Genomic DNA, 26,180 nt, shown 5'->3' with positions numbered 1-26,180 from the left:
AGTCTGAGCTCCCCTGAGCCCGCATCTGGGATCCCACTCTAAGCCTCCTCTGGCTTGCCCTGCAGTCATCCACCAGCTTCAGAAATGGAGCTCAGGCAGAGCCTGTCCGGAAGCTGGCCTGTTGTCCTGGCTCTGTCCCTAGAAAGAACCATTTCCCTCATATAATCTCCTACCTGTCCCTGTGGCCACAGCAGAATTATGGGCCCCACCTGCCTCCCCTGCTAAGCTGGGTGCTCCTCGAGGTGTGCAGCCTGTCTTGTCAGCCTACATTGCTGGGCCCAGAACAGGGCTGCACCGAGGAGACATCAATGACTGTCTGCCAGCTGTAGAAGTGACTGAAAACACAGACAGCTGCTTTATTTGTTTTCGGACAGTAGCACATCCTTCATTTCTTAAGCATCATGGGCACCTGGCAGAAGATGGCTGTGGTCGGGGGGTCTGGAGGCTGTGGTCCCATAATTGGTCTCTTCTTCAGGGCTCCAAGTCACTGCCAGGGCCAGGAATGATGGCTGCTTCTCACCCCTACAAAGGAAAACAGGTCAGAGTTCAGGCATGGCCCTCTTCTCCCAGGAACCCTGCGCACCCCAGGCCTAGGCTCCAAGAGGGCGTTTAACAGAACCAGTCCTGCCCAGCTGGTCCTGCAGCCTGGAACTGGCCTCTTCACCTCCACGCACTGTTCTCACTCAGCACGTGCTGCCAGGACCAGCTAACATGGACCCTCCACTCACCTGACCTCCTGCCCTGAAGATAGACGGGCCTCAGCTCAGTTCTCCTCAGCCCCACCAGGTCTCCCCTCTGTTCTCTCAGAACTGCCTACATGAAACCACTGAGAGCATGTCCTGGACTCAGGCTTTCACCTGCTGTCCACATCCACACACGCGCTGCCGCCACCAGGCTCAGCAGGTGCTGCACAGGCAGGAGCTTGCCCATGCTCTGAGAAGTGCCTCCTGCACAACTCCCAGCAAGGTGGGCCTCTGTCCTGTTCCTACTCCCTCTGCCAGAGACACTGCCACCTGGCCGCTTCTAGAAGCAAATCACTATTAGAGCCTTGAACTCCATCGCCAGCTCTGCCAGGCTCCTCTGCGGTGGAGGCTGGCAGGGGGCAGTTTGAGTTTCTCTGGCACCGGCTGCCTTTCCCACGCAGGGCACAATCAGAGGGTCTGGTGCTGAGGCCCTTCTGGAGTCAGGCTGAACATGCTTTTCTGGGGGGAGGGGAGGCACAGGTGTGGGAAAGAGGGAGCCAGGCCTGGCAGTGCCCCAGTCTCTCTCGGGCAGGCTGGAGCTACAGAGAGCACGCTGGTTAAATGCAATCTGCCTTCCTTTGTGATCATACCTTGGCCTTGGTGTAGGGGGAAGGCGGGGAGGGTTTGGATGAGAGAGGGAGGACGGAGATAGGGCTCTGCTGGGAAGCCAGGGGAGCTGCCTCAGTCCCAGGTCTTTCCCTTGGTACAAATAACCTTCGTTATGTGGTGAGCAGGGGCTTAGAAGGGCCTGCCAGGGGAAAGGCACTCTGTGCAGACTTTCACAAAGACCTCGGCAGATGCACAGGGCACGGGAGAGCCTTCCTTCGGTTCCATGGCCCCAGTGTGGTCTAGCAAGCCGCCCAGCTCCACGCTCCTGCCCTCAACAGGGCTGCAGCAATGGTTGGCTGTCTTTTCTGCTAAACTTGAAGATGAGCAAACAGCTTTCCATGCTCCACAGGGGAGAGGAAACAACCACCTATCCAGGCGTTGCCCCCACCTGATCCCGTGCGGACCTGCTGATGGGTTCCCTTTGTCTCAAAGCTACACTGGGCAGGTATGAGCTGGGTAGAGCCTGGAACAGGCTGATAGAAAAGTGAGAAGGGCTCTAGTGAGGTAAGGCTGTTGAGCACAGAGAAACCCTTGACTTCTGATCTTAGGCTTTCTACCACCAGAACTCACAGCAGCTTGTCTCCTACTTGGGCAAAAGAGGCTTTTCCACAGGAAAAAGGCCCCACCCCACAGCTCTTTTAACAAACACACCAGCCCTCTGGTGATTCCGAACCGAAGTGTTCCTAGGTACGTGTGTGGGGGAGCTATGTCAGGGTGTGAAGGGGCCGGGTCCAGTCTGGAGCAGTGCACTTGGGAAGGGGATGGAATGGTCTAGAAGAGGGACAGGAACTGGGGAGGTGCAAGGAGGGGAAGGGAACTGGTTGGGAGAATCAGAAAAGGAGGACAAGGCCCTAGGACCATGTCTCGGGAGAGGTGCTGCCCACCTCAAATGTCTAGGACAGCCACAGGTCCCTGAGACCTGGACCCACTGTTACCCCTTCCCTCTCACAAAGGCTGGGTCCTGCATGCCCCTTCAGACCACCACAGGAGTGGGGTGGGCAGTGGGGTACTCTCAGTCCCCGCCTCCTCTGAGGCAGGCCACACCTGCGTCTCCACCTCCAGAACCCCAAGGCTCTTCTCCTTCCACAGGGCTTACCTACCTTTTCCATGATCTCCACCCTATGCCACGGGCCCTCCTCCGTGCTCCCAACCCCAAGTGCTCAAAGGTAAGAAATGGGTGGCATACACATGCTCTTAACTGGCCCCCCTGACTTTGCCCAGTGCTGCCCCTGGACTTGGCCTAGTGGGGCCCAATGCCCACAGGGCCCTTTTCCTAGTCTAGACTTCCAAGAGCCCTGTGGGAACAGCCGGGCAGGACATCTGAACCAGGAGGCGCCTGAGGGCATCTAAGGCCTATGAGTCCCTACCTGTGTGAAAGGCAGAGACCTTGAGGTTGGAATGCCTGATGCAGCAGACAGAGATGCAGACAGCTGTCAGCACTGCAGTGCCCGCCCCCACGCCCCCAGAGCCCAGAAGCCCCAGGCTTTACCTTGTGGGCGGCACTCACGCAGTGCTGGTAAGCTTTGACCAGGTCCGAGCACAGGAGCACCTCATGCAGGTGGTCGCGGTAGCAGTGAAGGATCTGAGCCTGCAGCTCTGAGCAGACGGGCTCCAGCCTGCGGGGCCTGTGGGACAGAAAGCAGGCAGGCCTGGGGCTCGTCCCAGCGCACAGGGGAGGGAGAGGGCTCACTTGCTCACCACCATGGCTTCCAGGTTCTGCACCTCCGCTTCCAGTAACTCCTCAGAGAGAACCAGGGGGCCACAGGGAGTCTAGGGCTGTGGGAAGTGGGCTCTTGCCCTGGGGGAGAGGAGCAGCCAGCTAGAGGACTGTGGTGCTGACACTCTCACCGCCTCCCAGGGCAATTCTGGCCCGATTATGACCATGTAATTATACACATTATAGCTACTTTCTCACACAAAGTTGTTTTTCTGATTTAAAAACTAATGCATGCACAGGGGAGAAAACTAGAATACTATGGAACTGTCTAAAAAAGAAAACTGTTGAGAATCTCACTTCCTAGAGATAACCACTACAGTATTTTGGGATACTTTATTATTTTTTTCTTTCTTCATTTTTCAAAGGAGGTTTAGAACCTACAAAAACTTAATTTTTTCTTTTTTAAAATAGGAAACAAAAATTTTTATTGAATCTCTAGGGGTAACATTGGTTAATAAATTTATACAGTTTCGGGTGTACAAGTCTATATAATACATCATCTGTATAATGTGTGTTCACCACCCAAAAGCAAGTCTCTTTCCATCACCATTTATCTGCCCTTTACCCTCTCCTACCTCCACCCACCCGTCTTTCCCTCTGGTAATCACCTCACTGTTGTCTGTGTCTATGAAGTTGTTTTTTGTTTGTTTGTTTGTTTGTTTTTGCTTAATCCCTTCACCTGTTTCACCCACCTCCCCAAACCCCCCCTGCCCTCTAACATCCATTAGTCTGTTCTTTGTATCTATGAGTCTGTTTCTATTTTGTTTCTTTATTTTGTTCATTAGATTCCACATATAAGTGAGATCACATCGTACTTGTCTCTCTCTGACTGGCTTATTTCACTTAGCATAATACTCTCCAGGTCCCTCCATGCTGTCACAAAAGGTAAGATTTCCTTCTTTTTTTTATGGCTAAGTAGTATCCCCTTGTGTAAATGTACCACAGCTTTTTACCCACTCGTCTACTGCACCATTATTATTTTGAGATAACTCAGACAGTTACGAACATAAAGGAACAGAATACTCAGCTGCTCAGGAAGTAAGACACCAGGATTTACGGTCACACTAAGAATCTGGAGGTGGCACTTCCGGTGCTGCTGTACCATCAATGAGGCCACCCCAGCCAGATCGCCCCTCCTTCCCCGGCACCAAAGCAGCACGGTGGCTGTCATCTCAGGTCTGTTGTTCACACACATCAGCTTTCTCCTTCTCCACTGTGTCAAAGCCCACCCCTAACCCATCACTAACGAGGGGAGTGAAGTGACTGTGTTTAGCTAAGACTAATAAGACTCAGGCCTAGAGCTCGTAAAAAAATGACGATTTATAAACTACAGAAGCCATGCCATGCCAACTCAAAGGTTTGCGACTCGGAAGGTAAAGGGTATGCGGGATAAGTGACCTTCCCATTTCCAGGAAGGAGGGAGCAGGACAGCCCGCAGGCTGTGAGGCCAGGCTCTGCCCCAGCAACACGCGGTTCCATTCTCGCCCTTGAGGACACGGTTCTGTTCATGTCCACACAGCCCGAACGAGGTCTTAGAGATTTCTTATTGAAGGAAGGCACATGGGGTTTCTTCTCGGCACATGGAGACAGACAGGCTCCTCAGATCAGGGATCCGCTCACTGGGCAGAGTCACAGGGACAGCCAACAACTAGGGTACAGTGGGGTGACCACTCGATTCCTCCAATGCTTATAGGATGTCTCTCCATTCTTGTATGTGAAAACTTTTTGAAATGGATGTGCCTAATTGCAGGACTTTAAATATGGACTTTTGGCCCAGCTGGTGTGGCCCAGGAGTTCATGGTTCAATTCCGAGTCAGGGCACGTGCCCTGGTTTTGGGCTCAATCCCAAGTAGGGGGCTTACAGGAGGCAGCCGATCAATGATTCTCTCTCGTCATTGATGATTCTGTATCTTTCCCTTCCTCTCTCTGAAATCAATAAAAACATATTAAAAATAAAAACAATGGACTTGTGTCCTTGAGGACAGCCAGGCTCCTAATGGGCATTCTGCCTTGGGTCAGTTCTCTGACTGCTTGCTGCTTCAGTCCCAACTGTTCCAATGTTCTCTCTTAGGAATGACATGAAGTCAGACCTTTGCTTCTGCCCTCCATCCCGCTGCCTTGCCCTCCTTGTTTTAATCTCTGGTTCTCCATTCTCCGGAGGCCCGGGCCTCTCCTTTCCCAGTTCAGACCTGCCCCTGCAGGGTGCGGCCTGGGAGGCCATGTCTTTCCGTGGGCGCTCTGCTGGCACCTCTGTTGTCCTTCACACCGGCCCTACTCTGCTGTTTCTCACTGGGCGCTGCCCCTGAAGCAGGAGCGCCTGAGGACACAGGTTTTATTGCACCCTCCTTTGTACTGCCTTGAAGCAGCACCCCACCATCATGTGACTCCCAGGAGGGCCTGTTCCTGGCTACAGCCTGGTTGCTGGCAGGCCCAGCAGGCCTCCTTGGTTGGGGAAGCATCAGGCTCAGTAGGGACAGCTGTTCTGAGCTGCAAGCCTGTCCAAGGCTCACAGGTCTATGTGGACAGGTGTCCTGGAGGAGGTCAGGTGGGGTCCAAGTGGCCTGAGCCAGGTGGGGCAGCTGAGTCATCCTAGAAGCAGAGCCCTGACCCCGAGAGCCTTGCCCTCTCCACCTACAGCAGAGGCATGGCTCACGTTTTGGGTCGTAAATAGGCAGAGCAGTTTCTTCATAACTCGTCCCTCTCTCTCTGTCCCCTCCTCATTTGGTTGCAGGTCCCTGGACAAGGACCACTGTGCATTCTGAGGGCAGATCTCACCAAACACTGAGTGGGCTCCCAGCTCAGGAGAAACTGGGCCATGTCGAAACCCAGCCCCTCCACCCCAGCACCACCTCTGGGACTGCAGAGGCCTCCGTCCTCAGGGATTTATCAGGAACAATATGAGGAGACAGGATGGCAGGCAAATGTCAACTGGAAGAAATTTCACCCATTTGCCTGCAAAACAGCTCTGAATGAGGTCTGACAGGGAGAGCACAGATCGACAATACAAGGCTTTCTCAGAGCAGGGCAGGGCTAGGCCTGTGGTCAAACCATTCATGAAAGTAGGTGCATTCTATCCAAGCACAGCCTTGCCCGGCCCTGGTCCATGGTAACCTGCTTAAGAAACTGCTGATTTTCAAAACATTTAGTCTTGTGAACAGCTGCTCTTCAAATGCACAAAAAAAAGGTATCTGTTGTGTTCTGTGAACTCTCAGGGATTGAGATAAGTCCTGTTCACCCGTCTAAGGGAGTCCGCTGGCTTTGGGGGTTTAACATCACTCAAGTCCGAAGCCTCACATGCATTGCTAAGGATGCTGCTCACCTCCTAGGCCAGCTGTGGGCAAACTACGGCCCGCGGGCCGGATCCGGCCCGTTTGAAATGAATAAAACTAAAAAAAAAAAAAGACCGTACCCTTTTATGTAATGATGTTTACTTTGAATTTATATTAGTTCACACAAACACTCCATCCATGCTTTTGTTCCGGCCCTCCGGTCCAGTTTAAGAACCCATTGTGGCCCTCGAGTCAAAAAGTTTGCCCACCCCTGTCCTAGGCCCTTACTTTCTTCATCTGCACAATGGGGCACTGCCTGCCGGAGGCTGCCGAAGAACAGGGGAGCATGCTCTGAAGTACGGCTCTCACTAACAACCTGGCTGTCCATGTGGAATATCAAGGCATGGAGGGGCCGGTGAACTGGGAGGAGCTGAGGGAGGGAGGCTGGGGTTCCTGGTGGCACTTGGTGCAACAGAGCTGAGACAAGGTGGCTTTGGGGATCCCTGTCTGAACATGTCCCTCTCCCTATAACCTAAGCTTCCATATCATTCCAGAACCAGTTTAGAGCTTGCCCAGGCTTCATTGGTGCCTCTCTCCCTGGAACCTTGGTGCCTCTTTTCCCCAGAACTAATCATGGCATCCCTTCTCTAAGGAGCCAGCAGACCTGAGCATGGCACCCTGTGGGCCAGCGGGGAAAACACATGTTTGGGGGTCCAACAAACCAGGGCAAGGCTCTGCCTTCGTTACTTTCATGTGTGTTCGGGAGTCAGATGGAGAGGAGAAACCCACCAGGAGGAGCTGCTTGGGACTCAGAACCCGCGTGGGCTTCTGGTGTCATGGGCACTCGGGAAACTGGCTGACTGCTGCTCCAGCAGCACCAGGGGCATCCACAGCCTGCCTCGCCAACAGCCCTGAGCATGGGCCTGATGGCCACAGGGTAGCAGAGACCCCCGATTCCAAGAACTGCCCTGTTCACTCAGACAAAGGCCCTTCTGCTGATCAGTCACCAGCGTCATGATGCAGATGCTGGGGAGTAAGGGCCCCCCAAAGGCTAACAAGGCTGCATCGATGACATGATGACTTCTGGGCATTCAGCATCATTCAAGATCCCCTCCCTGGGCACCATTCCACCTCCCAACCACTGCTCCCCACCCCGTCCCCTTTGGGCACAAAAACCCCTTGCTCACTTCCTTTGCCAAGAAGACCCCTGGGCTAGCTCATCAACTACTCCTGCCAACCCCCTAACTTAACCTCTCACCATTCCAACAATTAACCCTCTGGAGCATAAGACCTCCGTACCACACAGGCCCCTGGAGCCTTCCACCCGAGCTTCCATTATCCTGACTGCCATGTTCTCAATGGAACTCACCATCTAGCACCAGGGATCCAACTCCCCCTCCCTAGTTCCTGTCTTGGTGAGTGGTATCACTATCCTACAGTCACCCACCCCAGTTGGAGACCTGGAGTCATTCTAGATGCCTCCCTTGCCATCTGTATTTAGCTGTGTTGTTGAAGTCACTGTGCCACTAGTCCAAATGCCCTACAAGGGCAGGCTGTGTCCCCAGCATCTCACAAGCTGGGCAAGGGCATTGGTTTCAGGCCTTTGGTGGCCTGCTAGCCTCTTGGCCTCACTCCCACTTTTCCCCAGGTAAAGCTGCACCAGGGGGAAGCACCCAGAACATGGCCTAGGGATCCAGGCTCCTCCCATCCGTACCTGTTCCTTCTCTCTTTTCTCACTGCCCCACCCATGGGACAGAGCTCTGAACAGCCTTCTCTGACTGGAGGAGCCTTCTATTTGCCCTCACCAGCATGCACATCACCGGATTCCACTTCTGCCTATCTGTCTGCACACACGGCTTGGAGCTGCATTCAGAAAGCATGTGACTGGGTGTGCCCTGAAGGGAGTACCCCATGTGAGGCCTCGGAAGAAAGGGAACTTTACGAAGCAGTGACTGTGCACCATGCTCATCCACTAGTACATCGCCACCAGATGAGGCAGATGTACCCTTTGCAGCTTCCGTGGGGCTCTGCCCGCCCCAGTCCATACCATCGAGACTGGGCTAGGACAGTCCAGTCCCACAGCCTCATGGGCCCAATGAAAGGTACAGGGCTAAAACTGTGCCCCCACAGGGAAGAATTAAAAGTAGACCTCCAACAGCCATGGCCAGGAAGGAAACACACCTCCATGCCATCTGAACTTCTTGAACCATTTTTTGCTTTTCTGTAGCACAAGCTAATACACTCAATCTTTGGCTTATGTTAGCTGGGACTGAGTGTCTGTCACTTGCAGCCAAAATGTTATCTAGAGAAGACAATGTGGCGAGGTTATGGGGTCAAGGGCTCCTGAGAACTATCTGTACGTACGCTGGTCAGTGGGTTGGAGAGTCTCCCCCGCAAATCATGTCTTTCTTGGAACCTCAGAATGTGACCTTAATTGGAAACAGGGTTGTTACAGATACAATTAGTTAGAATGAGGTCATTCTGGGGTAGGGAGGGCCCTTAATCTGATATGACTGGTGTCCTTATAAGAAGAGGAGAGGCACAGAGAGACACAGACACACAGAGAGAAGGCCACAGTGATGACAAAGGCTGAGACTGGAGTGATACATCTACAAGCCAGGGAATGCAAGGAGCTTGGAGAAAGGCATGGAACAGAACCCCCCTCCGGCCTCAGGGAGAGCCAGTCTGATTTTGGTTCTTTGTCACAGTAGCCCTAGGAAATGCATTCGGTCAGCCATGGAGAAAAGGGATGGGACCTGACCTCCAGAGGCAGAGCTGGAAGTGTCAGACCGGTGGAAACGTGGTAGGCTGGTCACCTTCTAACAGAGCAACATGCGAGCTTCTATGACATAAGGCTCCTCGGCCACAGCAGCTACCCCTTAACGAGTACCCAGCAAGTGCCAGGCTCGGTGGTCTGCACAGTGTCTGGTCTCTGCCACCCCTGCAGGTTGCTGTCTCCATTTAGAGAAGAACTGGTTCCTCTGACTTGAGTCCTTCACCTGATTGGCAAGTGAAGAAGCTGTCTTTCATAACCAGGTCTACAGAGCTGCCCCCTGCGCTCACACGAAGCCTTCACTGGAGGGAGAGATCTGGGTGAGGATCAGGCTATGGGGAGGGGAGGTGATAAGGGGCGCGCTTTTATCTTGGTAAACAGTATAGAAGGAAAATCCAGCCTCATCTGAGATTACATCTGGATGGATGTGTGGTCCTGGTCATTTGAGCACCAATACCTGTGGGGCCTACTGCGTGCCAGGTCCTAGGCATATCCACAATAGCCCTGTGAGTAAGGCATCGCTGCCCCTTTCTGTGGATGGGGACACTAGTCTCAGAAGGTTAAGTGACTTAACCTGAGGTCACACAACAGTGTGATGGAGTCACTGAGGATAAGAGCCTGGTGTGTTTGGCTCCACGGCCCTTGCTATCCACACTCTGTCCATCTTAGCTCCATTCTGCCTTTGGCAAATCCCAAAATATTCCAAAAAAGAAACAACCAAGAAAGAAACAAAACAACAAAGAAGAAACAAAGACACTTGCCCCAAATCACACAGTAGTCAGGGCTGCCGTATGGAGCCAGAAGTTTGCTGACTCAAAGTGGGAAGTGGAAGAGGGCTGGCAGGCCCAGATCCACAGGAGGGAGAGTGAGGGAGGAAGGTCATGAATGTGCGGCCAGCCACGCAGGGAGGCCGAGAACAAAGAGCAGCATGAACTAGAAAGGTGAGAAGGAAGCAGCAAAGGAAGCGAAGGGCCCCGCCAGTGCTGTTGGCCTGGGCGGTGGGGACAGCATCTCCAGCCCCTTAGCTGGCAGGGAAGGTCAGCTGCCAGAGTGTGCACCGCATCCTCTTGTGAGCAGCCCCAAACCCTCGGTGTGCTCTCTTATTTTATTTAATAAATGAAATCACATCAACTTCTCCTTCTTCTATTATCACGGCTGACATCAATCTGATAATATTGGCCTGGTGTGGAATTGGACTATTATATGTCCTCCTGATTATTTAATTTCAGAGAAACATCGGCAGGGGATGACTATATAGAGCAGGCTTTTTATTACAGGCAGCACTAAGGAGATCGCAAGTGAATTAGACATTCATCTTCGTCAGCTCCAATCTAGCTGTTCAGGAAAGGTTTCGGCTTTAACCCGTAGCTAGGGCTGAGGTGCTGACGAGACCAGCTGGTTACAGAGGACTTGGTTAACTGGCTGCTATTGACGATGTGCCATTCAGCCTGGGTAAGTGGAACCCAGAGATCCCACCATCGATCAATGTGCCACGTGGGATCACTATCAGCTGCTGAAAGCCGGCCTCCAGCTGCCCCCATCCCTCGGGCTGGAGGCAGCTATTCCAGGAGGCAAGGCCTTGGCAAGACAGCCCTTCCGCTGAGAGCGGAGGGAGAGCTCTGCTCACAAGAGGATACAAAACACCAATTGGCCCCTGGCTGCTCTCAGTTGGTGAAGGAGAGGCTGCCTGTGACAGAGTTCTTTCCCGGGACTATCACTTCATGCACACATGCAGGTACACACACACACAGAATGGGGAGGGGCCATCCCTGGCCTGGTTCCTTTGTTGAAAAGACAACAGAGGATGCACAGTTTCTCTTAGGGATCCCTCCAGTTTCACTAGACGTGTGGGATGGACACAGGCTGGCACCTTCTGGGAGCCTGTGATGAGGAAGGAAACAGCAGGGCCGCAGTGGTATCTGGTGCCTGAGGAGCACAACACCGAGACCACCTGGGGCTGAAGAGCTGTCTGGCACTGTTTCTGCCATCGGAGACCCATATGCAGTCCCTAGGCGGCCTTGGCCCTAGAGTGGGGGTCCCAGGGCCCCAGCTGTGTTCTGCCTGGGCTGCTGAAGGCTTTCAGAACACCACCTCCTCCAGCATGGCCCTCGGTAGAGGCGGGAGCCAGCATGGGTAACTGCATGGAGGGCCTCCAGGATCCCAGTCTGGGAGAAGCCACTTCTCCCCCCGCGCCCCCCCTCCCCCAGCCCTTCCTTTCCCTCTGAGCTCTCATTGTCTCCCATCAGGGCAACTTCACTCAGCTCCTGACTAGTTTACAACCCTCTGCTGTTCTGCTCCCAGCCCAGCTCCTGGCTAACACCAGGTGGAGGGCCCTCTCTAAGCATGACAATGCAGGTGCCCTGGCCCAGGGCTTCCTGTGGAAGGATGGCCAACTGTCTGGGCCTGCCCTTCTAGCTCCATGCTTCAGTGCCAGCCATGCCCACAGGCAAGGCTCCCAGCTCCACTCTCCTTGCCCCGTACCTCCTCCTCCCACAAAGCCTCACAGAGCCTCTGATACAGCAGAGCAGAAACCACACAAATAAATGTGGAGCTCTGAACTGGAGGGGAGGCATGCAGCACAGACAGGACTCAGCCTGGGTGTCGCCCTGGACAAGGGGACCAGAGGAGAAGGAGGCTGCCGGAAGGAGACAAGACTGGCACTGGGACCACAGAGGTGGAGGACGGAGTCCCGCTTACTCTGGCTCCCAATCTCTTAGGTGCCTGTTTTCACTCTCCTGTGTCCTCTGTTCTAATTCAGACGTCCCACCACTTGTCATGGGCTCTGCACTGGTTTCCTAGCATTTCCCTGTTCCCTCCAGCCCACCATGCACTCTGCCGCCAACATGACTAACTCGCAATTAGACTGTGAGCCAGGCCCCAGCTTGACTCCTACTGGATTCCATCATTTATGTGGTGCTCAAAGCCCTTCTGCCCTCCTGACCTTGTGCTCAATCTGCTCTGCTGCCCTGCAGGGTTCTTGTCACCTCTAGTCCTCGTCTCTGCTCTAACACAGGGACCTGCTCCTGCCTCCTGGACACACACGCTCTCTCGGGCCTCAGGGGCCCAGCACATGACTTCCTCTGCTCCCATGCCACTGCCTGCCATGCCCCTGGCCACCAGGCTGCCTGGCAGATGGAGCCGCCTTCATGACACAGCTCCATCCCCTTTACCTGCAAAGTCCCCAGCCGCTAAGGAAGACCAGGTGCTTCTGTGCTACTGATGCCAGCTGAGGGCCACCTGTGTGTCCAGGCCACGCTTGCTGCTCTGCCTGCCAGGAGCCTGCCCGTGTGACTCATAGTATGCAGAGCTCTCATGGCCATACTTCTGTTTGTTCTCTGGCCTGTATACTCCTCCCACTGCTCATTTATTCCCAGCCCTGGTCAGTGCTGCACACAGCAGGTGCTAAATAAATAGGTGGTGAGAGGATTCACGGTGGGCCGACCTCTCAACATGCCCCGTTTTTCCACAGTCTACACCTTGGCTCCCACCCTTTCTTCTCTGGAACAGCTCCCCCACCTCTGAAAGGTTCGCTCAAGTGCCATTTCTGCAGGGACGCTAGCCACGCTGCTCCTCCCCAGGCAGGCCACAGTGCCCTTTCTGCTCTCTCACAGCACCTGTGAGACAGTGGTCCTGGGTGGGCATGCTGCCAGTCTGCTTTCCATCCAGTGTGGCCTCTGCTCTGCTGCCCTGCTTACCTGCAAGGGTGCTGACCATCACCGACTAGGGCACCGAACACTTGTGGCCAGACCTGTGTGAAGCCATCTCCCCTTGGCCTGGGAGTGTCTTAAGGGCAGAATCCCAGTTTATTACCTCTTCCCACAGGCCCTCACCTAACATAGCAGATATTCCACAAATCAGTTGCGGTAGTCAGGGCATCAGTCAGGAAGTCTCTGGGGCTGGTTTTTACAGTGTCTCCAGACACAGCCCACATCCTCCTGACCCGCTGGATGTCTGCCTGGTCTGGCTCGGTGCCTTTGTAACCTGGCAGGCTGGCCTGGGCTATCCACTCCAAACCTCCTGAGAGTGTGTCTGTCCTTAGCCACACTGCACCTGCTTTCCAGCCTCCTCCTCCTCTTTCCTGCTCCCTACCACAATTCACTCTCCTGCTGCTGGCTCCCTCACATCCAGCCTGGGCTACGGCACCCCACAGCTATCCTGTGATTCCTTCTTACTACCCCCAAGGCCCCAGCTCTGAAGGAAGGCTCCCAAGGGCCCAGCCCTTGCTGCTCCTGCTATGTTCACCCAGCCTCATGGTGAACCACATGGCCCAGGACACCTTCATAGCAGCCACGTGCTCAGCAGTGATCGGGAATGAATATACCAAGGCCTCCCACCCGTCCACAACCACCAGCGGGATTCAGCCAGCCACATGCGCTAAGACACAAAGCCTAGGCATAGGAATGCTGACATTGCCCCTGCCAGCCTGTCACTCAGTGCAAGAGTTCCCAGTGTCTGTGCTCTGCTGAGAGCTTCCCCCCACAAGTGACATGGGGACAGAAAGGCCAGAAATGAATCGGGACCCAGTCAAGTGAGCTTCGGACAGAAACAACTTATTGGTGGTGCAAGCAGGCCTGGGTCAAAGCCACACCCGCTCCTCTCTGGGGGCCTTCCTCACAGATGCCCCTCAGGTCTGGCTTCATGTATTCCCTTTGCCTAGTGCAACCCAAACTGAAGTCTTGAGCCCCTCACATCCCCAACATGCTTCTGGGCTCCTCACTGTCACCAAACCCTCTACCTGGACACCTGGGCTGGGCCTCAGGAACACCCTCCACACCTCTTCCTGCTTGCCCCTCATGTCCAGCCTGCACAGGCCATAGCCTCTCTCCTCCCACCACCAGAGTGGCCTCATCTCGGGCCTCCTCCCACCTGCCCATGAACTCAGGCTCTCCTGAAGCTCTGCTCACTCCCTGAGCCCACCAGGAGGGCCCCATTGGAGCCCAAGATAAATGATAACTCTGATGGTGTCTTCTTCCACCATCCTCACACAGAGCGTGTCCTCTCAGCCTAAGTTGTAGAAATGTTTTATCAGGTGAAATCTTACTCAGAATCACAATGAGTAAACAGATTAAGGGAGAAAAATTGGTCTCATCCTTTAACGTCATAACTTGGTATGATCACAGAATCAGCTCTGGTTCAATGGAGTCCAATGAGACCCCTGACACAACCTAATCAAGGTGAGGAAGCCCAACAAGCAAGGTGGGGGGACATGGCTCCATCCTGCAGTCATGCAGTCAGGGCAGGAGGCTATGCTTCCATTTCCCAACTCCATCCACCTAAAGTTACTGAAGGACTTGAGCTCTTTTCAAAACACAAAGAACGGATGCTTTTTCCACCCCTTTGTTTTCCCTTCCAGCAGAAGCTAAAAAAACAGGTGGTGAGGGCCACTGGAGAGTGGTGGCTATGATGTGCCTACAGCTGGAGCAGTGGGTAGAGATCCAGAGGTGATGGGTAGAAAGGCAGCCAGAGCAGTGGGGCAGTTGATTACACCGAGCACTAAAGTTCAGTGATTGAACAAATAAGTACATATATTGAGGATACTGGGAGCCAGGCCTCTTGCTCTCTGAGAAGGGATCTCAACATAGAGAAGGCTACAAAGAACACAAGGCATTAGAATTAGAGGTATTAGTGTGAGCTTTACATACACAGACAGACATGACATCCTTATGGATGAATGCATACAAATAAGTACATATATTGAGGATACTGGGAGCCAGGGATCTCAACATTGAGAAGGCTACAAAGAACCCAAGGCATTAGAATTAGAGGTATTAGTGTGAGTTTTACATACACAGACAGACATGACATCCTTACAGATGAATGCACGTGTGTATGTTACACACATATAGACATCTACTATGCTTGTACATATCCATATTCCTAGCTCTAGTCCCTGAGAGTACCTAGAAACACTGACACTCTAGTAGCAATGAGCACACCCAGTGCCCAGGTCTTGGCTTCTAAATACCACTCTCCAGTAACAAGAACAGGGCTTCCTGGAGAAGTGGCTGATTCCAGGACTGGGGCCAGGAAAGAACAAGATAATCCAGGAATACCTTGTGCCAGAAGGTAAAGAAGTGCTCAGAGGATGAAGAAACATACCAAAGGACAGAAGTATGTTTGAAGGGCCAAATCAAGCACATTTTGAACATCAAAATAAATTAGAATATATATTACAACTCAATGAATAATTGTGAATTCTTGACTCTTTACTAACATAAACAAACTAGAGGCCCAGTGCACGAAATTTGTGCATGGGTAGGGTCCCTAGTGGCTGCCAGCTGCCAGCTGAGACCTCCCTTCCCTGGCTGCCGGCTGGGGCTTTCCTTCGTTCCATGCTTCCCCCTGGTGGTCAGCGCATGTCATAGCGAGCAATCGAACTCCCGGTCAGTCGAACTCCCGAGGGGACACTTTGTATATTAGGCTTTTATATATACTAGTATAGATAAGTAAATACCTAACTAAATGGGGGAAAAGAGAAAACTCCTCCTTTAATAGAATGTCAATTCACAAATGTAGAAGAAGCAATGGGAATAAACCATTTAAAACCATTATGGTGGTGGCTGACTCAGGCAAGAGTCATTCCTGGGAGAAAAGGGTGACAGGTGGAGGTCTGATGAGGACCAGAATGCTGGCATACTATGGAGCATCCACACACAAAATACTAATCAAATACAAAGGGGAAATGTAGACTTTGTACCAGAGACACCAGGCAGACACCAAAGTAACCAGGTCAAGATCAATATCACTGTGAAGGGCCCAGCACCAGTTTGGGTTCTTCCTGCCAAGAACACATAGCTTGAATCTGGTCATGAGAAACATAGGGTGAATCTACATTGGGGTCGCCCACAAAAAGAAAGGCTTGTACTCTTTAAGACTGAGTCATGAGGGACAGGGAAATACTAAGCAACTGTTGCATACCAAATAAGACTGATGATGCATAACAAGTAAGTGCAGTGCAGACTCCTGGGCAGGATCCTGGACCAGAAAGGAAAGAGATGAAGTTGGATAGCAGGCAAACCGTGCATGTGGTCTGTGGCTGAATCAGCGTGGGTTTCCTGACTAGAAAAGGTGTGTGTGGGCTGGAAGATGTGTTCCTGGGAGGTAGGTGATGGACTAGAATAGTTAGGGCTGATAGGTCACCAAGTTAGGAAAAGACAGTATTTTATTTTATTTATTTTTTTAGAAAATTTTTTAAAAAATATATTTTATTGATTTTTTACAGAGAGGAAGGGAGAGGGATAGAGAGTTAGAAACATCGATCAGCTGCCTCCTACACACCCCCTACTGGGGATGTGCCCGCAACCAAGGTACATGCCCTTGACTGGAATCGAATCCGGGACCCTTCAGTCCACAGGCCGACGCTCTATCCACTGAGCCAAACCGGTCAGGGCAAAAGACAGTATTTTAATCTAGAAGGAAAGGTGATAATGCAAACTCTGTAACATGTAAGCAATTAGGAGGATAAGCAAAAATTCACTATCATTCTTGTAAACTCTTTATGGGTTTGAAAATATTTCAAAACAAAACAAATACAATAAAGATGACAATTTGAGAGGACTGAATGTATTATAAAAAGATGCACTTATCCTAAAAAGAGCCCACCATAGCTGCATAATATGTTTTAAACGTATTTAAGACATGCAGGATAGGCGCTGAAAAACAGTCTAGAAATAGACTTTAGGAATTCAGCATATGATTGGGTGGAATTTTATATCATTGCTGGTGGGACAAAGGACTCCTTATTTGGAAGAAAAACAACAACAAAGAGGGATCTGTACTTCATATCTTACACCTAAATAAATCACAGTGAGGTCCTTTGGAGCAATGATTTAACGGCAGAGAATAAAACCATAGTGGTACTAATACTAAAAATACAAGTATTGAGGGAGGCAAGTCCCTGGTAATGTAAGTCGCAAAAGAAAAGTGAACAGCCTGACCGGTGTGGCTCAATTGTTGAGCATCGACCTATGAACCAGAAGGTAATGGCTTGATTCCCTCCCGGTTAGGGCACATGCCTGGGGTTGTGGGCTCGATCCCCAGTATGGGGCATGCAGGAGGCGGCTGATCAATGATTCTCTCTCATTATTGATGTTTCTATCTCTCTTTCCCTCTCCCTTCCTTTCTGAAACCAATAAAAAGATATTAAAAGAAAAGTGAACAACAGAAATATTTTTATCACTACCCCCCAAATCAACTTCCAAAGGGCAAAAATTTAAAAATTAACTAGGAAAACAGTTACAACAAAAAATGATACAAGATTAATAACACCATTATACAAAGATCTTTTTAAAAGGCATAATAAGAAAAAATGGGCAAAGGCCATAAGTAAGGATTCACAAAAGAGGAAATACAAATGGCCAATAACATAAAAGGGTTTAATTTCACTAACACTGAGGAAAAGAGGAGTTTTAAAAACAAGAGGTTTTGTTTGTTTATTTGTTTTTGTTTTTGAGATTGGCAAAGATGTTTTTTAGAAAAGTTATAATCCTGTGCTTGGGGGGTTGGGGGAAATGGACACCCCAGAGCATCAGTATTTGGAGTGAAAATTGGTACAGAACCTCTATCGTTCAGAGGGCCAGTTGGTAAGATGTAAGTATATAAATACAAATGTAGATATATTTGTGTGTGTGTGTGTGTGTGTGTGTGTGTATCCTATGACCCCATTCTTCCCTCTAGAAGGATTTAAACAAATAAGTGCACAAAGAAAGATACGGCTGCTTGTCAGTGTTCATGATATTGGTAAGAAAATGGGAAAACACCCAACGATCCATCAATAGGGGATTGGTTACATAAATTCTGCTATAATCATACAGAAAAATAATATGCTAATTAAAAGTGAAGATGTGAATCTACTTTGCCTGGTACAGAAAGAGATCCATGGCATATGAAGGGGAAATAGAAAATACTAAACTCTGTGTTTCTCAGGAGCTCATGATCCCCCTTGTATGCAACTGTGTATCTGCGTTCTTTGTGAGCAGAGTGATGTCACCAAAACATAAGCATGGAGAAATTTTGGATTCTTTTAAGTGTATATTTTCTGTATCATTTCATTTTTTTACAATATTCATGTATCATTTTTCAAATGAGAAAACAAAACTATTTTTCATTTTGAAAAACTGTAAAGATATATACTCATCTGATTTTTTTTTATCAGTGGTCATTTTAAGATGCTACAGTAAACAGCAAATCAAACAATGTGCAAACACCAAATCTACACATTGTAGATCTAAAGTACTATGAAAGTCCCGTGTTATCATATGTATACGTATATACACCCAGATAACAGTTATAGAGGATGAAGACAGATTGGCATGAGACACACCGTCAAGGAGTACTTGCACATTGTAGGAGCTAAATATTTGTTGAACCAGAAGGAGCAAATAAAGGCTGTTTTATCTCTGAAATTCTAAAATAGAAGTTCCAAATCAATTTGCTTACAGACAGAGTCAACGGAATAAGTGTAAATTCTGGCATAGATGTTAAAAGATCAGTCATGTTATTTTGGCATCCCATCTTTTTCCATCACTGCCCAGGTATGTGAGAGATAAAATTCCTGCTTTCTACGCTGCCACAAGTCACAGTTGTCACAAGCCAGTGGCTGCATGGCAGGGAGCCATCTCAAGGCATTCTCCTGGCATACATACCCCTCCCCCCACCACACACACACACACACACACACACACACACACACACACACTGAGAAAGAAGCTGAAACAACAGGCAGAAATGAGCATGAAATTGGTAAAGACAAGTGTAATTTCCTACACGGGGGTTTAAAAATAACTGCACAAGGATAGGATGGGAGAGTTTGGCTTAACAGACTTAATACACTACTGCTAGAGTTATCTTCCTAAAACACACATCTGATCATACCATTTCATAGCTCAGCTACTTCTGATGGCTCCCCAAGGCATCAGAATAAAGCCCAAACTCCTGGCACTCAAAACTCCACCATTTGGTCCCAGCTGTGTTCCCTAGCCACACCTCCCTCTGAGGGGCAGATTCTAGAGGCAGTTGGCTGACTCCCCTGCTCCTTAGCTCCATATCACCTTGGGCAACTGTCGATAGAATAGTGGAATAAATGAGGTGATGTATTCAAAGCGCATGACAGGGAGCCGTCTATGGTGCTGGTCCATAGGAAGGGTCTGACAACAAAAATGCCTTCCAACCTGTCGTCCTCTTCCATCCGCGGGAATATTTGCAGGAGCTCCAAGGAGCAAAGGAAGAATGAGACAAAAGGTGGTGCAGCAGGGGCAGTGAGACAGCTTCTTGATACCTTGAGCCGGGAGGCAGGGAGGCCCAGTGCCTGGGGACATACAAGCAGAGCTTTCAGAGACCCTCCATGTGGGGCTGGCAGGGCCTAATGCGCAGGCAGTCCCGAGGGAAGGGGACCCTGCAGAGCTGGGGACCAGCCAGCAGAGCTGACCTTTCCTTCTGCGCCTGGTTGTAATTACCCACTGATGCCCCACAGGAAGATGAGCTCTTGACGAAGCACTGGGGCATCTTGGGTACTAGGATTTTCTCTCTCATTATGAGAGGCATTTCATTTAGAACCTTATTGGCATGAGTCAATTAATGTGGTTCATGGCACAAAAAATTGCAACTTGGAAGTCTGCACTGGCTGTTGGATTCCAGCAGAGTCGACAGCAGTGATAAATAAGACGAACGGCATTGATCGAGTCCTTACTATGTGCCAGCCCTCCGCCTCCTCCTTCACATTTTCACTCCCATGTGACCTAAATGCCAGTGTACTAGGGGTTCTCTCACCTCCACTTCCCAGCTGAGAAAGTAGACGGGGGGTGGGGGGGGGGCACGGTCTACCTTGCCCAGTGTCGCAGCACCAGCATGCAGTGGGGCTGGTACTGAGTCTCAGGTGGCTTTGCTCTCAAGGCTGGTGCCTAACTCCTCTCCCTGCAATGCTGGCCATGAAGAGGGTCACCACCTTCCTCACCCCGAGCCAAAAGTCACCAGCTAACTGCCCCCTTGCCCATTTGCCCTGATGGAAATGGATTTGGTGGCAGCCTGTACATTTACAAACCAGGGGAGTGAGGACACGATGACCTGGATAAGAAGAGCCGTTTCTCTGGGTTCTCAGCGTCATGACTTGCTGCTGGCCATCTGCAGAGCAAGATAATCTGCAGCCTGGCCTCTTTGTAGAGCCTGGGAACCCCACATTTTTCTCAGTCACATGGCTTAGGATGCTAGACTTTTGCATCCTTATATGGGTCTGGGCCCCAGAGGTTATTGCAAAATTCCAGCTCTGCTAGCAAGAGACAGCAAGGGCCCTGCAAGACCATCTCCCTACACATGGCCTCCAATCCCTTTCAAGCCTACCTGACTCACACTCTGCTCAAATTCTTACTGATATATGCCCACTGGTGTCACCTGAGGATGCAAGGCATGCAGAGCCCAGCGCGGCAATGAAAGACCAGTGAATCACAGCACAACCCTTGCAGAGATTCTGAACCTTTAGAGGGATGCTACCATGTGCTGAGCACCTGCTGAGAACAGAACTCAGTCGTCACACAATGAAGACTCTGAACCACACAGCAGGTAGAGCATGTTTGCCAAGGTTGCCCAGACCAGACTCCAAAGCCCGTGCTGTCCCAGCACCCAGTGTAGAAGGTGCCACCTTCCCCCACCTCCCTTAGACCAGCTGCAGAGGCACTGGTCTTGAAGGTTGCAACAGGTGTAGTTCTATCTCTCATCCAAACCTGCGGCCCATTGCACTACCCGAGCTACTCCTCTGTGGTGCTTAGAAGCTCAGTCTCTCTAATTCTATGTGGACACTGAACCCAATGCATGTTAAACCCTGCTTGACGTCAGCCAATAAAACAGGGGCATACGGGGTAGGGAAATCCCAGTGGACTGGAGCCAGAAAACTTAGGTTGGTTCCTACTCAACTGCTAACTGGCTTCTGACCTTGACAAAGGCATTTCATTTCATCTATAGCTTCCTCATGTTTAAAATGGGGAAAGAAAAGGATGTTCCGCAAGATCACTGGTTCCAGGTTTTCTACTTGCATGGCCCAGATTGAATTCCTCAGTTTACGTAACTGTCCAATGGGGATAACACCTGTCTCTGCGAGCCTACCTTGCAGATGAGGAGGAGGGCTATGTGGGGAGGCATGGGGCACAGGGCTGGCGTCTAGCATGCTGGGCACCTGTGAGGTGGTGGGGACACGAAGAAGGGAGGGAGGCAGGCAAGGGGTGAGGGAAGATAGAAACCGATGGTAATGTCCAATAGAGATAGAATGTGGGTCATATATGGAATTTAATATTTTCTAGGAGCCACAATAAAAAAGTAAAAACAAATGGATGAAATTAATTTTAACAATGCATTTTATTTAACCAAATGTTATCATCTCTACATGTAAGCAACATGTTGAGATATTTTACATTCATTTTTTGTGGTACGTCTTTGAAAGCCAATGTAATAGCCACAGGTGGCCAGTGATAACAGTATATGAACAGTCCAGGACTAACTATTTTGGAGGCCTTGTTTTGTGCCAACCTCTATACTAGGTGTTCTGTAAACATCATCTCATATTACCCCTGCTCCAGCCTCCAAGGACAGTATCAGCACAAATGAGCAAACTGAGATCCAGAGCGGATGAACCACTCGTCCCAGGACCCAGAGCTAGGGAGTCACATAGGAGAAGGATCTGAACCAGGTTTGCCTGGCTGTGGGGCCACCAGAACACTCTGGGGGCTCTGCAACCAGAGAAGACAGGAGAGGCTGGTCCAGGGTTGCAGGCGCCACGGGGCACTATCTGGGTGCCCAGATGCGGGCACCTGCTTGGTCTGGGAGTGCCTTGTATGATACACTGTCCACAGGTCAAGTACATACATACACTGCAGAGGAGTGGCCAAGGCTTTCCATCCGTGTGGATTTCTGGACCATGAACCAGCAACTTCCTGCCACATCAGCCCAAGCAAAAGCAAAAGCAAAACTCTCCCACCCAGCCCAGCACTGTTCTTCCCTCTTTCGAAATGCATGTTGACCTGGTATTTTACTTCCTAAACAATTCAGTTTAATCCATGTTAAAGATGTGCTATGCTGTATAATCACCTTTTCATAATTTTTAATTCCTCAAGATGCATTTCTGCTACTTTCAAAAATATAAATGCAGCTTCGCTACTCTCTTTTACTGTGTGGAAAGTGTCATAAATTTTACATTCATGACTAGCTGTAAGCTTTGTATTATGAACATCCTATTTTTTCTTTTATATCTTCAAACAGACTTTTGGCCTTTGCTTAAATAGGCATTTAAACTAAGCTGCACATGGTTTTGAGCTGATGTAGCAAGAATCTGTACAGTAACAGACCCTGAATGCAAAGAGTCTTTTGTTACATTTGTAAATTTCCCACCTTGGCAACCCAGTCTAGGCTCATTCTTTTGTGCTTCACCCATATGGTGTTGTTCTCATCTCTGGAACTTCAGCCTGGGACCTACAGACTAGTCATCCTGTGAGCCTGGGTTCACAGATCAGTCACTGAGTGAGCCTGGGACTTGAGGACTAGTCATCGAGTCAGCCTAGAACTTAAGGACTAGTCATTGTGTGGGCCTGGGACTTATAGCCTAGTTTCATGAGCCTGGGACTCACAGACTAGTTACTGGGACTCAAGGACTAGTCATCTAGTGAGCCTAGAATTTAACAACTAGTCATTTGTGAGATTGGGACTAGAAGACACAATGGTGTGAGCCTGAGACTCCAGGACTAGTCATCAAGTGAGCCTGGGACTCGCAGACCAGTTATTATGACCTGGGACTCGAGGACTAGTCATAGAGTGAGCCTAGAACTTAGGGACTAGTTGTTATGTAAGCCTGGGACTCAAGGTCTAGTCATTGTGAGGCTGAGTGAGGTCAGGTAAGGTGCTATGCCCTGGGAGTGTTCCTAGCTCAACATCACCCGAGTACTAAGGTTGCACACAGACTGGTGCCACACCACAGACACACTGACTCTGTCTGCTTCATGCCAACACTGCCATCCTGCTCACAGGAGACTAAGACCCCGGGTGGAAACACTGCCAGTGGCACCAGCTGAGTATCCTGTGTAGCCCGAGACAGGGCAGGTGATTTGCAGTCACATGAATCCCAGAGCACATGAGAGATACAGGCTCTTTCCAAAATGATTTCTAAATTGACTAGGCGTGTCTTTAAAACATGGAACTATGTATCATAAAAACTTTTCTTATCTAGGATCAATGTGGCCACTTTTTAAAAAATCCCCTTTTATTTAAAAAAAGAAACCAAACCATTATTTGTAATCCACATTTAGAAACTCACAGCCGCTTGAGGTAGGCATCGATTTACCTGACCCAAGAAGACCATGTGAAAGATAAAAAGGGGGAGCGATCTTGCATGGGCTCCCAGCAAAGCCTGACAGCACCACAGCACAGTGACACTATGCTCCCTCAGAGCAGTGCCAGCACGTCAGGCTAACAACCCCCGAGGCGACTGCTATTAGCCAATTCACTAATTAGGGGACTGTTTGGAGAACTAATGGGAAGGGTAGTCATTTGTTAGCTTAAGTAAAACTCCAGGGCATTCCTGACAACTGTCAACTCAGAAGAGTCTGGAAGGCAACTTATCTATCCCTGTGAAATTCAAAGGAAGAACCCAGAAAACCAGAATCATCTTTGACTATACACAAGTGAACATAACCTCCTTAAGGAATTTGCTGGTAAGAACTTCCTGTGTTTGGCTCCTAACAGATCCCTTTAGCAGCAAATGCGTATACATACAAAGGCAGGCACATGTTTGCATTCCAGTGACCTGATTTCTGTGGAGTCAGTCTAGTTTCTTTCAGATTTTGAGCATAGGGAATGTCATTGACAGGGGAATAGCTCCGAACCCCCCAAACAAATGTATAATCTCATTAGGTTGAGTGTGTGTGAGGGCATGAGTGAGAGAGTGTGTGTGTATGTATGTATGTTAGCGAGTATGTGAGTGTGTGAGTGTGTGTGTAAGCATATATGTAAATTTGTGTGTGAGTGCATGAGTGAGCAAGTGTGTATATATGTGAGCACGTGTGTGTGAGTGTGTTAGCATGTATGTGAGTTCGTAGGAGTGCATGAGTGAGAATATGTGAGTGTGTGGGTAGAAAGAGGGGATGTTTTGATGTTGCAATCAGTTTTACTTGGCTTGTATGTTAAAGATCAATAAAACTAGTGAAGTTTTCTAAAGATCATTTTATTCACTCCTTAAATAAGTTTTAAAAATCATGAATTGTGAATAAAGAGTATTATTGTTATTGTTGGGGGCAATTTTTAGGGAGGGGATAAACCAATGTCTAGGATTTAGGGAATTTTTTAAACTCATGAATGGGATCTGGAAGAATTAACTGTCCTTAATTATTATCACCACCAGGATAAAACTTAATTTGCTAAAGCTTCCTGAGCCCTTCTACCACTGTCCTGCTGGGTACAGGGCACACTACCCACAAAAGCCACTGGAGAGGCTCAAGGGAACTAGGGGTCCCCACAGCAGGAGCACGAAGGAGTCTGCATTGCAGGCGTCGCCCAGGTTTCCTGACGTTCCCCCAGCCTGAGACCCCGCACCCTCAGCAGTCTCCCAGATGCTAACCCAACCCACTAGGCTGGCTCTCCTTTCAGAGGCAGTGAAAGGCAAGTTCTCAAAAGCAGGGGGACCCAGGCCCACCAGAGGGCAGGAGTTCAGTGATGGTGGCTGCACCAAGTGGCTACTGAAACAATGCCCAGACGGGCAGCTCATCACAGTCAAAGTGGCTATGCGGCCTTTCTGTGCTAGGTCTGAGCATGCCCATTGGTGGCCGCCTGGTTTGGCCGGGTCATGGGGTGTACTGGCTGCTCTGCAGTCCAGCAAGGCAGCAGGGAGGTCTGAGCCCACCTGAGGAGCGCATGCCAGGCCCACAGGCCTCAGGGTGCATGGGACAGTGTCCCCTCCCGCAGGGCTGCCAGTGACTGCAGGCTGAGGAGGACCTTCTCTTGGGCCTGACCCTGAAGAGGAGTCTGAGCCGGGGGAGGACTCCATGCTTGGGGAGAAGGCAGCAGACCCCTCCAGCCTCCAGGGGCTTGAGCTATTCAGAAACTGGGATGGATTTACTGGCAGTCTCTGGGGGCTTTTCTAGGAAAGTGAATGTGAGTAATTTGTTGGCTGGAACACATTCACTTTGGCAGCTGATCTGAACTGTAGGGCTCATAACAATCACTTGGGAGTTTGTTTAAAATAATGCAGATTCCAGGGCTGCCAGCTTGGGACAGGGCCCTCGACTGCATTCCACGGGATTCTGAGGCAATCCAAGACTACAGCATATGGGCACCAGCAGATCTGTACAGAACTGCGTCATTAAGGCTCGGGAGGGCCAGAGGCCACAGCAAAGGCCTGAAAACCACTCTCTCCTCCAAACGACCACACAGAGCATTGTGCCAGAATCCTGGCACCTGATACACATGCACCTTAGTGATCCCAAGCTCTCGGTGGCTGCAGATGACACCAATATCCTGGGCTGTGGACACGAGAGACGAGACCCTGAATTCTGACCCTGCCATTTCTTGGACCAACAACGTCTGGCAGGTTTCATCATACAAATGGGGTAAGAGGGTCTCCCTGTTTCAGGCAGGTGTCAGTGCTCCATGAGAGACAACGAGGCCTGAAACCTGTGTGGTGTCTGTCCTGGCCCTTCTTTTAAAGTGCAGATGACACCAGAGGCCTGTAAGCCGGCATGGGACTTCCATTCCCTTCTACTTGGAGCAGGCTACTGAGCAGGGAGCTCTGAGAGCTCTGAGGAGGGGGCCTATGGGAGTGGGGTATGGCCACGAAGAAGAGAGGGCAGAGTTAGGCATGTCTACCTGACATGCTCTGGGGGATTCTAGCCAGAGGAAAGGCTGCCTGCACTGAAAGAGCCTGAGGTCAAAGTTCAGGCGCATGTGCTCCTGTGACCAGTCCTCTTAACAGGGTCCAAACAACAAGCAGGTCTCCCTCCACACACCAGCCTAACCAACCAAGACCAGAGGAAGGCTGACAATGAGGCTTGGGGTCGGCCTCTGAAAAACCAGGCCAACTCAATAAGCAGACCTTAAGGGTC

The 26,180-nt window shown here is 50.3% G+C and overlaps 1 protein-coding gene across 1 annotated transcript in view; it reads right to left on the bottom strand.

The window, feature by feature from the left end:
- Positions 1–326: 326 nt before the first annotated feature.
- Positions 327–26,180, bottom strand: part of CHCHD6 (coiled-coil-helix-coiled-coil-helix domain containing 6) — a 220,330-nt gene continuing 194,476 nt past the window's right edge. The window contains exons 7-8 of the mRNA XM_005866942.2: positions 2,842–2,977; positions 327–522 (exon numbers count right to left, since the gene is read on the bottom strand). Of these exons, the coding sequence (XP_005867004.1) occupies positions 517–522; positions 2,842–2,977 (142 nt within the window). The 3' untranslated portion in view covers positions 327–516. The remainder of the gene's footprint in view (positions 523–2,841; positions 2,978–26,180) is intronic.

This window comes from Myotis brandtii, unplaced genomic scaffold, assembly GCF_000412655.1.
Source record: "Myotis brandtii unplaced genomic scaffold, ASM41265v1 scaffold240, whole genome shotgun sequence".
In the NCBI taxonomy this organism is placed as follows: domain Eukaryota; kingdom Metazoa; phylum Chordata; class Mammalia; order Chiroptera; family Vespertilionidae; genus Myotis; species Myotis brandtii.
The sequence above is the reverse complement of the archived record's forward strand: the minus strand, read 5'-3'. Positions and strand labels throughout refer to the sequence as shown.